General features: G+C 44.7%; 1 protein-coding gene across 2 annotated transcripts in view; it reads right to left on the bottom strand.

Moving 5' to 3' along the window:
• Dok5 (docking protein 5) overlaps window positions 1-12,562 on the bottom strand; it is a 153,451-nt gene that overhangs the window by 39,380 nt on the left and 101,509 nt on the right. For both annotated transcript variants that reach the window (XM_031372879.1, XM_031372880.1), the window contains exons 3-5: window positions 9,436-9,550; window positions 9,198-9,317; window positions 6,353-6,542 (exon numbers count right to left, since the gene is read on the bottom strand). In XM_031372879.1, the coding sequence (XP_031228739.1) occupies window positions 6,353-6,542; window positions 9,198-9,317; window positions 9,436-9,550 (425 nt within the window). The remainder of the gene's footprint in view (window positions 1-6,352; window positions 6,543-9,197; window positions 9,318-9,435; window positions 9,551-12,562) is intronic.

Genomic DNA, 12,562 nt, shown 5'->3' with positions numbered 1-12,562 from the left:
GGTCAGATCCACGACACTCTTCAGTGGCGTTTGTTTCGTGAAGCCATCTTCCGCCACCACAAACTCTACCCTCAGATCCTTTGCATGTAAGCCATCATAAACCCTTGATACCACTTCCTGGCACAAAGTTTTATCAGGTTTTGTGATTTTTTTCACATCTTCCCCCCACCGCCCAGAACGCTAAGACTATGAATTTATATTATTAAGAGGAAGAATTAGCCCTAACTGACTCCTAAAGGGGACGGAGTCACCTACTGTCTCCCCTGTCCCTTGAGGGCGGGAAGGCTCCATCACTGGAAGCTCCTGGAGTGGGGACAGTTGAGGTGCTCCAGGGGCCTTGAAAGGCTTCTTTTGTTTTGACTAAGACTCACAGTAGGAACTGTAGTTTCAGTTATTAGTGAATCCATGCATCTACCGCTGTATGGATTGATCAGAGATCAGCCTCTGCGCTAATGCTTCCTCCCGGTTGCTCGTACTTGATGCTCACATGACAGTAAAGATGGTGATGCTCACGGGACGATGCTCTCTCTACATCGTCACTCATCAACTGGCAAGAGCAACTCTGAAGAAAAACGTGGTCCTTTTGGACAATGCCTGAATGTGTACTTGTTTCTCTTGAGGTAGGAAGTCATCATTGCATTCTATCCTCCAAGTCAATATGTACTCAGCAGTGAGTTCTAATTGCTGATCTGTCTACCACCTCCAACCTCCTGAGTGCTGGGCTTACAAGACTGAGTCATGACGCTCAATTTCAGCATGTGCTTGGGTACAAACCTAAGGCTTTGTGCATGGTAGGTAAGCCTTCTACCAACAGAGCTATATCCCCAGCCCCATCCAATGTCTCTTTTTGAAAAACATAATACAGATCCTTTCTTTAGTGGATTCATTTAAATCTTTTAGATGCTGGGGTCAAAAACAAAGGACCCAAGGATTCCAAAATGGCTATGGCATCAAAACTTCACTCTTGGCATGCTTTCGCGTCTCTCAGTAAAACAGACACATGGCGTGGCCTCTGGTTTGAAGGTCGAGTTTTTCTTGTCTGTTTAGTAAATGATGTGTATCCTTTAGTTGTACTGCACGGCCCACACAGTGGGGAACTGACAAAACCTTGGCTTCTCACACAATTCCCTTCAGGCCTCTTCTAATCTTGGTGCTCAAGCCCTCCCATCCTGTTTGCTTTGTCTGACTGATTGGCTTAGAGCTGTCTCATCAGCACCCCCTCAACACATTAAAATGTTACTCTAGGCCTTGACAAAACAGCACAGTGGGGGAAGGGCCCAAGGCAATAAAAAGAAAAACACATCAATCAGACTAATGGCCTTACATAACCCAGCAGGGCAGTGCAGGCTGGTCAGCTCTTCAGAAAACACAGGAGAAAAACTTCCACAGGGGTTCATGCATGGACGAGCAGGAAAGGCAACAGAAGCAAGCGTGTTGGAGTCCTGTGACCCACTTCCTCCTTTCTCTCATCCAACGGTTTTAGCTTGGATACTCTTGGAAAGATGTGTCATCACATCTTTATCTCAGAGGGAAGGTGAAGACCACATCCCAGAACAATGTGAAAGATGCCAAGTCTGACTAAAGATGGTATGGATGGAACATGTCTGGGGAAGGAGCCTGGACACACGCTTGGGCGCAGAAGGGAGGCCAGTGTTGAGGACGACTTTTGGTCTGAGCATTTTATCAGAACATGAGGGCAACTATTCCTGGTGGAAGAAGAGAGGACTTCATCTTTCCTGAGCAGGTCTGCGTGTGAGACCCTGCATCCTATTTGAACTTCTCTGTTCAACATGGTGAAAAGGAAGGGAAAATGAAGCTGAAAAGGATACCCTGTCCCTTCCTGTCCCTTCCTTGATAATAAGAAATGAACCACCCACAAAGCAGTCAGACATTACAGAATGTCCAGTGGCTTGAACCAAGAATACCGGTCATGAGTATCCAGGAGACATCAGTGTGGCTTTTGTTTTATGTATAGGCTCTTCAGTTAGAAGAGCATCCAACTTCTCCCCACACACACAGTGTGAGCTCACCAGTGAGCGTGCATTCAGTGTGAGCTACATGAAAAGCTATCACTTATTTTCCAAGTCTGTTCAGACGGCCTCACACTCCAAGCAAAAACCCTTTTCATAAGTTTAAGGGAAGCATCTGTGCGTGGAACTCAAGTTCCCACCTTTCTTGGCTTACCGAAAACTTCTTTTTAAATGATGTCAAAGGCCTAAGAGAGACGCTCTCTCCGGTCAGTAAAGAAAGGCATTCATGTGTGGAAATTATTTAGCACATTCTGCCAAATGTCTCCTGAGCCTCTCTCACTCCTGCAGAGGCATAACCCAGGGTATTAATTTAAATCATTCAGAGGCGCGGCAGAGGCTGGTACAGAAGCATGTGAGGCCGGCGGCCCGCTCCGAACATAAAGGGAAGCTCACTGGACACCTGCCACCCTTCTCCCAACAATGGCGCTCTGGAAAGGTTCCATGGGGAGTTAGCTGCCCCAAGAACACTCTGCCAGTTGCATCTTCCCATGGAAAGCTCCGGCCTCTGACGGGCTGATGTGTACAAGTGACAGGTCAGAGCCAGAGCAGAGGAAAGAGCAGGCTAAAGAGACACCTCAGGCCAAAGAAGCAGCATATCTTCAGGCCTCTAAGATACACTAATTGTTGTTTTTATTGCCGGGGGGGGGGAATCTTTGTGCAGTCACAGGTTATTACAACTTTTATGCTTCATCTTCAACTTTCTTCAAGGGAAAAAAATGACAATAGGGCTGAATCTATTTATCCTGGGGGTGAAGGGAAGACAGAGGTAGAAGATCCCAGAGGCTTAGCCCTACCCCTACAGCTTCCCAGGAAAGGTAGCTGGCCCTGGTTACATGAGCAAATGGGTGTTCCAAAACCACATCCAAGCTAAGGGCACTAATCCACTAGCACAGGGATAGAGGAATATCAGAGCAGGAAGCTCTTCCTAAGTCTGTGACTCACTGATGGGGACCTTCCTTGAACATGTCAAGATGACTTCATGAGCAAGGAATGAGATGCTGACAAGATTAGAGATGCTATGGGGGCAGCAGAGATGGCTAGAGGTGAAGAATACTTGTTACTCTCTCAGAAGACTGCGGTTTGGCTCCTCCTACCCACGCCAGGTAGCTCACAACCACCCATTACTACTTCAGCCCTAGAGGATCTGATGCCTTCTTCTGGCCTCCAAAGGCATCTACTACATACACACACACAGACACACACACATACACATACACACACACATATAGGACACATACATATAGACACGCACATATGCATACACACATGCATACTCATATACATTTGCATACACATACCACAGGCACACATATACACATATACATACTTCCACAGACACAATTATGCACATCACGTACACACACAAACACATCACATACACATTACATACACATACTACCATAGACATACACATACTCATATACTTCACATACACATATGCACACTCATACACATATACATACACATACACATATGCATACTGATGTACATATTCATACACATAAGCAAACCACAGACACACATATATACATAAACATACTACCACATACACATACAAACACATCACATATACATACACATACACATCACATCACGTACTACCACAAACGCACACATGAACAAAATAACCTCTTTTAGTCCTTTTTACTTAGAACAAGTGAACACGATGTGGACACACGTTGTGGTTTCGAAACCACACATCTCTTCCCTTTCAAAGGCAACAAGCCCAGTGATGCACTCTGTGCTTTAGGAGACATCTCCCACTCTTTTCCCATCCTGTGAGCTTTAGAGAATGTGCTTAGGACACACTGAGTGTAATATGAGAACTGGAGTCATATTGGATATAATGGTCAACATATTCTAGCTCTCGTGCTCTCTCCCAATCGCTCATGCCTCCAAAGACTCCCAAGTTTCCAGAAGTCACCAGGACATCCGGGAAATAGGCAAGCTAGAAGAAGCAAGGCTCCCCAATGAAAGTGAGTTTTGTCAACTGAGCACCGAATCAAGTCATGCCTTAGGCCATCTCTAGTAGACCTTGAGTCACGACAGACAATGGATGTCTTTGCTTTGTCACCTTGGGTTGATTCAGCTGCCTCCTACTTTCTGGGTTCTCTCCCAGGGGTTCTTTCCCATACCTCTATTTAATCTTAATATCACTGTTATGAGATGAATGCTATGCTGTCCCCATGTACAGATGGCCATAGAAGCATAACTCCCACTGTTCTTAGATCCAGGACACAGAAGAAATGGAACTTTATTTCACACCTCCAATTTGTGGTGTGAAAGCAGTGTGCCCTGTGGGAACCTCACCTCTGCTGGCTTCTGAAAGTGAGGGGGGGTGGAGCATAGTATTAATTATTATGAAATTGCTTTGTGTTGTAGATACCCAAATATAACCAAGGAGGAAATTATCTTTACTAATAAAATAAGGCAGATATGAAAGCTCCACACTTGAGGGAACACGAATGGTCTTATTATCTAGCTTCATGATGGTAGTAATGCAATTCCATCTCTATTTGCATTCCAGTGAAATACTGCTATTTATTACCTTGTGTTCTGCCCTTTCTGCATTGCAAAAGCCCACACCCTGCTGCAGAAGTCCTCACAGAATGTAAGGAGACTGTAGAGGAAGCATGCCAGTCCATCCAAGCGAGTTCTTAGTTTCCCATAAGATCTTCCCTTATAAACAGTAGACTGGTCATTGAGATAAAGGAGTGCCAATCACAATGGGAAGGTTTCATCTTCTAATGCCATGACCTTTGTTTCGCAGGAGAGTCACCAACTCACTTCTGTGTCCTTGAAAGTAAAACAGCCCATGTGTGTGGTGCACATCTGTCACCCTAGGACTTGGGAGTGGAAGGCAGGAAGACCAAGAGCTACGGTTTGAGGGTAGCCTGGTCTACATGATATACCGGTTCAAAAACAATTGAAAACAAGAAAACTAACAACAAAACCAAAAAGAAATAAAGCAGACCAAAAAAAAAAAAACCTGCATATGGAAGAGAAAATGTGCTTTTAATTTTTAGAATGCGGAGAAGATACTAAATTAATTATAGTTCCAAAAAGTAAATTTTATAGACTCAAGCTATAAACTTAAGATGAGGTGAACTGGCTCACCTGGAGGGAGAACTACTCCCATTTGTTCACATGAGCTGGAGGACCAGGAAGTGATCAATCAGAACGTCTCAAATTTGCTCTTTAAATCAGTATCATTTCCTGTAGAGGAACTACCAACTTTAGCCAACTTCCTTAAAAATGCTTTGTTACTTCAGAGTAATTTGAACACACACCAGGGGCTTATGTTTCATTTCTAATATTTTTATTAATTCTTTGAGAATTCCATTCGACATATTTTGATCCTATTAACCCCTACTCCTGCCATCTCTTCCCAGATTCATGCCCAGCGCTCTGTCTCCCAACCTACCACTCAACTTTGTGTCTCCAGCGTGTTTGGTGTTTTGTTTTTTAAATAACCCCTTATCCAGTTTCTGCTGTGTATATGCTTGTGAGGGTAAGGCCACCCACTGGCATAGGGTCCACCTACCAGAAGCCACACCGTTAGTGAAAACTGACTCTACCTCCCCCAAAGCCATGAAGTACCCACAATTCCTCAGTCAGGGGTCAGGTTTGTGAAGCCCTCCCTTCTCCAAGCTAGACCATTGGATAGTTGGATGGGCTCCTGTTTCTTAAAACTCGAGTCACTTGAAAGTTCAAAACACAAAAGGTGGCTGTTTTGTGCCTTGCCAAGGGACCTAAACTCTTAGGGAGGAAGAGTGAGGTGAGGAGGTAAAGACGAATCACTGACCAGCAGGAACTCTTTGTAGGACTTGATGCACCAGATTGGAACTGTCTTCTCCTCACTCCTGCGTTTGCCTCTAAGGGGAATAACTGGGAGCCCTAAGAGGGCTCACGGCCTCCCAACAGATGAGATTTAGAATGAAGTCCTCCAGCATTTCAGCCTTTCTACCAGAGTAGCTAAGATGGTCCTTAGTTAGCTGCAACCTGAGAAATATCAGTGGTGTGTATGATCTACCCTGTTAGTTCCCGCAGAGAACTATTGTATTACAACCAAGAGATGTGCAAGCAAGTGGAAGCTGGCCTCTAGGTAGCTTAGCCCACTCTGTGGCACAGTGTACCAGCTCAGCCTCCGTTTGTGGGATGCCGTCAAATGGAGGAACGAAATTTGTGTCCTATCTTCGAAGAGTTAGGATCCTCCCTAGGAATGAAGGGATGTAGGGTGCCTGAACACGGTGCTATAATCTTGCCATAAAACATTGGTAAGCAGACACTGGGAAAGGATGCAATAAAAGCCACGAACTCACCTCCCTGCCTCAAAAGTGAACCACGTGGTGTCACGTCCATACCGCCGCAGGGCGCTTAGCGGCCAAGAGATGAGTTTAACTCTGGGATTCTGGATATCCCAAAGACAGATGTACTCATATGTGATCTGCAAGGCACATTCGCCGTGTACATCTAAGTTAGGAGACGGCATCAAACACACATGGAATCTCTCTGGAAGGAAAACAAAACGTTAGTCTAAGATCCCCAGAAATGAAACGGCAAAGACATCTCAGGAACACAAAAGCATTAAAAAACATGTACATGCTAGGGTTTGATGCGGCACTCAGGAAGATAAAAGTTATAAATGAACTGCCACAGGAAAAAAAATGAGTTTTTAAATGCAGGTGCGATCACACAGCATAATGATACACTCTGGGTGTCAACATGCACTAAACACTATTTACATGAACAAAGATCATCTCTAGTCCTTTTCAATTTGCATCATGGAAAATAAAACGTATGCCAATAAAAGACCAGAGCCATGAAACCGCTGAAAGCAATTTTGCCCCTGCAGAGTGCACATTAATTACACCTACACTTTCATACTCACAAAAGGTACAGGTGCGAAAGGATGTGTCTGTGATGTGTGGTCCTAAAGGAACACTGGTCAGCTTACGGTTCTATGATCAACTCAAGAAAACTGTACCCCAAATTATTTAAACCGTGCTCCACAGTAACAGCGTGTAATTGTGAAGATGTCAAGGGATATTCTTCACGTTTGACCAAATAAGTTTCTTTAGCCAACTCTGTAAAGAGATAGCCCTTTGCTTCCGGGGTGACAGTTGAAAATGTCACCAAGGCTGGGATAACCTAGCTGGTGGCTGTAAATAAGATCTCACCTGCACACAGTTACACTGCTTTTATTATTGCTATAAATTCATTAACATAAAAAGTTACAGAGTCAAAAATCTCTAAATGAAATGTGAACAAAAATACCTTGGCATCTGCAAGAACAATTCTATCTATCCATCCTATAGTAGGTCCCAGACTTCTGACAAGATAGTGTGATGCTAACGATTGTATATTGGGAATGTTCAAAATGAGCTATTCTATAATAAGCGAAATCATCAAAATCTCTATATTTTATTTGGTTGTTAAATATTAATATTAAGATTGTGTTCGTGAATGGGCTTAGACACTTGCTATTTAAGTTTATAAATTTATTTTAAATTATCAATAACCAAATATTGAGGGCTTTCTAGAAACTATCATGAAACACATACGTCCCTTGAGAGTTCTGGACCCATGAATATAAAGTTTTTTTTCAGTAAGTCAGAGGTAAAGGGGATCATTGTTAATGGATTCTCTTAGAGGCAAATTGATTTACTATAAGATAAATTAGAGGGGCTGGGGGAGGAGAGAGGCCAGTGGGGAGGGTGCTTGCCTAGCATGCTTTTGGTGAGAAACCATTTTAATCATACTTATTTAAAGCCCTACAAAACAAGACTATAAAATACTTGCAAAGAAATACTGGAGTTCTGTAGAGCCCATAATAAGTGAAAACCCAAATTCACAAAGCTGGCAGCATAAAAGGAAACCTTAGGCATGGTTCTTAATTTGAATTTCAGCACTGTGCATTTCTACTATGCCACAGGCAGAAATGTCTGAAAGCTAAGTGCTGATCTGGCCATTCTAGAGAATAATAGCAATCAAGCCCTACCGTGCTGTCAAAGTCCAGGACTGTGTCCCCAAGACCCTGGCTAACTCCCCTTTGTCCAACCTTACACAGACTGGCTGAACCACAAAAGGAAGGTGAATAGCCAGGGGAAGTGACTTCACCTCTCTGTAGCGCTAGCCCACAATCTGGCAAGAGGCTCCTCTGCACAAGCTGCCACTTCCAGGTCTTGATCAACAACAGTTGTATGGTGACAGAGTGTGGTAGGTACAGTACATTCCGGTGACAAGGACTGTAAATGTGTCGTGAAGATGGCATTGCTTGGGAGGGAGCACGGTTTTAACTAACAACTTGAGTGTTCATGGAGACTACCAACGCAATTCCACCTCAGTCGTGTCTGCCATCCATCCAGGTGACCCAGAGCCCCCGCCATTCTGACAAGAGCTCATAGATCAAGTCAGGCTTTGAAGCAGAACCGTGGGATCCAATCCCCCCAACCACTAGGCTGAGCTATTTGGAGATGAAGCAGTTATTCCAGGCTCAGACTATGAATGAACATTGATTTTTGCTAAAGTGTTCATGAATATTTTGGTCATTATTATTTTAAAAGATTTATTCCTAGATGCTGTGTTGAGCTGAGTTGGCTCAGGGGTTGAATTTTACTTTTAAATCACAGTTTTTAAGTGGGTTTAAACTTGATGAAATATTCAAGGTTGGGGTTAAGTTCTATTAAGTATTGGGCAGTGTTCAAACATATTTTAAGTGAAACAGCAAGGTGACAATGATCACACTTTAAAGTCTGATCGTAGTAAATGGAGACCTACAATGATAGTCTAGATTCAAACCCTTATACTACATTTGGAACAAGATGTTTAGCTCATCTACAAAATGAGGGAACTCCTACCACTGATGGAGTGGGACTCCTGAGTGAATGTGACAGCTGAATATTCATAAGCATCTTCCATTCCATTGGCACACCTTGTAGTCCTCAACATTTCTGACTGAAACCATTAATGTGGCTATTTTTTCTACTGTAGATTACAGAATGTTTGAGGAAAACATTCACTGCATCATTTACATAGAATGCTATTATAACTTCTTCATTCATATTTAAAACTCAGAACGTATAGTATGAGGATGCCTTGTGTGTCATCATATGGGAGCAAAACAGTTTAGGAGAGAGATGGGCGGTGAAAACTTTGCCTACGTACCACTCTGCTCACGTTCCACCCCAGTAGCCAATAAATCAGGCTCCCCAAGGCTGATGTCATTGATCCTGGTCCCCACACACTCCATCTGGAGAACTTTGCACCATTCATCTGCCTCAAGATCTGTGGAAATGGCAAAAACAAAACAAAAAACAAAGACCCCACAAAGATCTGTTATCCTCTATGCCCTGTTCTCAAAGATAAAGGCCAAAGACCCCAACCCCACTGGCCTCAAACAGACCTGATTCACAAGCAAAGGTCTTCGAGGTGTCGTCATTGAAATAAATCCCTATAGCATGTTTCTTGGTACTCTTTGGCAATCGGGCTACGTTTTTCACATTGTTGAGTTCTGTAACCTGAAAAAACAAAAATTGGAAGTCTGGTCACATGCCTTGCATGAACACTTCCCACCCACATGAGTACAATGAGCTCATCAGCTGTGAGCCCAGTGTTCACAGAACGTATCTACAGATATAAAGACTAAGCATAATTTAGGAGGGTGAAAGCAAAGGAAGGTGGTCCAGTCCATCACTAAATTATCCCATCAGAAGTGAAAGGTCAAGAGATCTCAGAATCATCCCTATGATCAGTCATCAATCCACACATCACACCTCAGAAACTCCCATCACAAGCTTGGTACCACTCTCTCTGACTTTGAGCTCATTGGTGCCTATGAGTCTCAGTTTTGGAATATGAGAACACTGCACAGGGCCATCCTGTTCACATCACTCTGGGCACTCCCTTTCCCACAATCTTGCTATTGGCACTTAGACAAATCTCTCCCTCCCAGAGGACGCTAACTCACAATGCCTCCACCTCCACCATGGAAATTAGGCTGGGGTGAGATCCTGTCACACTGGAAGGGCCTGCCAGGAGGAGGCTCATGTGGCTTCCTGGTAAGTATTTATTTACAAGATAAATAAGCCTTTCACAGCGGCAAGCTTAAACTCCCCTTAACACCCCCTTAACTGTTATACAAAGGAATATGCGTCCCATCAATCTTGGCCTGCAGTGATGCTGGACCACCTCTTCCATCTATTACCCTAAATTCAATAAGTGCCTGGCTTAGGAAATACCCGGGAAGAGAAATAAATACCCTCCATGGGCACATTAATCTGATCATTTCATTTTCCAGACTTCTAACCTCCAGTGGCCCTTCTTATAGTATAAATGCAAATTTATCCGCTTGAAAAGCCACACGGTGCCCCTCAGAGGCTTTTCCCACTCCAGCATCTCCAGGGACTCTGCAGGACATGGCTTACCCTCCGTCTGCAACAGACCCTTCAGCATTCACTACACACAACGGCTCGTTGGCGTTGTGTGTTTATTTTTGTGCCTAAGCTGCTGCCATCTTTATACAATTATTTACTTGTTTCCCTACTTCCACGCTAAACCGGGGGATCCACTGTGCGAACAGCACGTCATCTTTGCAACCTCCAGATCTGACTTGGAGACTTTATTGCCAATACTTAACACCTCCAAGATCTCCAGATCCCTGTGTCCAAATGACCATGGCGACCCTCTGTGTCCTCCACATGGAGCTAACTCTCCAGCATGCGTCTACCATGTCCTCAAGCTTTCTACAACTTTCTAGCCAACTGGACTCTGCTCTGTGCAAGAACAAGCCATGTGGCTTCCCAGGCTAAGAGCCTTCCCTTCTTTCTCCTTACCTCATACCAGGCACCCTAAAAACCTTAATTTAGTTAGATCTCAGCTACTCACCGATTCCCTATTGGAAACTTCATCCCAATATTCAGCCTCTCCTAAGCTCCACTGCCAAGGCTTCCTTCCTGAGCCTCCAGTAGGGCTACAGGAGCAGTTGGCTTGGTTCTTATCTTACCTAAGGAGGAGTCAGTTCCTCCCAGCAGCCACTGTATTTCTGTCCATCATTGTTTCCCAGGTCTAGCATATAGTGTGTCTGCAGGGAACTATAGACAATCTGAGTGAGTGAATTGCCCAGTGAATGCACACTGTTGACATGGACACCGTCATGACCACAATTCCAAGACCTCAGACTCATGGGACCTTTGCAGAGTGAGTTCCCCATATGAGTCAGGCTCACAAGGGTTCTCTCGGTTCTCTGAGGTCCCGGTATGAGTGTTTGCACACCAGTGTGTAAAAGAACAGCAGCTGCAGCATCCTCCTCCCACATGTTTAGAGCCTGACTGCTCCCTGACAGAGACCTCCAGACCAGCCACCTCCTCCTGCTGGGTCGTGCCTCATAGACACAAGAAGGTTCTGGGTCGCTGAGGTAGCCAGAACCCCACCTGATCCCACACTGTACGCGTGTCTGGTTTGTCTGCAATTTCTTCACTCCTTCGCTGCTCCTAGTGAGGGTTTTATGCCACCAACCTTGTCCTCCGGTTAGAAGTCACTCAACACATGGACTCTATGAGCAAGAGACTCACCCAGAGACGTTAGTAGAAGCCCACTTCCCCTTGGGAAGAATTCCCTGACCTCTATGTGAGGTCATTATTCCCATCCCTAAGCTGCCATATATGGGACTTGAAGCTCTAGCTCGGTTTCTGTTGTTCTAACCCCTCTGTCTCCAGCACCCGGGGAGACTTGAGTTATCTGGCAATGGCTTTCTGCTGGATGGCATCAAAGGATCCGACCCTGAGGCAGCACACACCGAAGCTCCCATAAGCCACATTCTGGGCTTGGTCTTTCCAGATGTATGCCTGCTTGATCTTCATAAAAGCCTTGGAGATTGACATTACTATTATCTGAGATTGACGTTATATTATCTATCGGCATTTTTTCTGATGGGGAAACTGAAGCCGAAGAAGGTTAAAATCATGCGACCAAGTTCGTGGCTAAAAGTGGCTGAAGTAAGTTGTGGTGTGGAGCAGAGCAATGGGCATGGTCGCCTCATCTAAACACTGACTAATACTTCAAGGCTCTCCGCCTCCAGGCCTCACCTTCTGCCAGAAGGTGTGAGTCTTTTTAACATGACACCTTGCCTTTGGGACACAGGTAGGACCTGCGTGTGCCAGGCTTTAGGCCAGCCCTCCCCTGAGACAGGACTTAAGGGAAGTCTGAAAAACAGCTAGGACTTTGAAATATGTCTCTTCATTACATATCCATTAAGGGGCCAAGAGGAAGACATAAGTCACCGGAAACAGCCAGGAAATGCGGGAGAATGGCATGAGTCAGAACACAATTACCCGTTCTGGAAATTGGTTTTGGTAATAAGCAAAGCAACACCCCCGTTCACTGCTCCAGGGAGGAGAGTGAGTGTTCAAGGCGCAGGCAGAGTCAAGACTGCACGTGACCAAGGAGGACTGCTTTCCAAAGCAGCGGCATATGCCCAGCCCAGAGCCGCACTCTACTGAGCATGCGCACATTCCTACCTACACTACCCCCCC

The sequence above is a fragment of the Mastomys coucha genome, unplaced genomic scaffold, assembly GCF_008632895.1.
Source record: "Mastomys coucha isolate ucsf_1 unplaced genomic scaffold, UCSF_Mcou_1 pScaffold15, whole genome shotgun sequence".
Classification (NCBI taxonomy): domain Eukaryota; kingdom Metazoa; phylum Chordata; class Mammalia; order Rodentia; family Muridae; genus Mastomys; species Mastomys coucha.
This window is presented reverse-complemented; position numbering and strand designations above follow the sequence as displayed.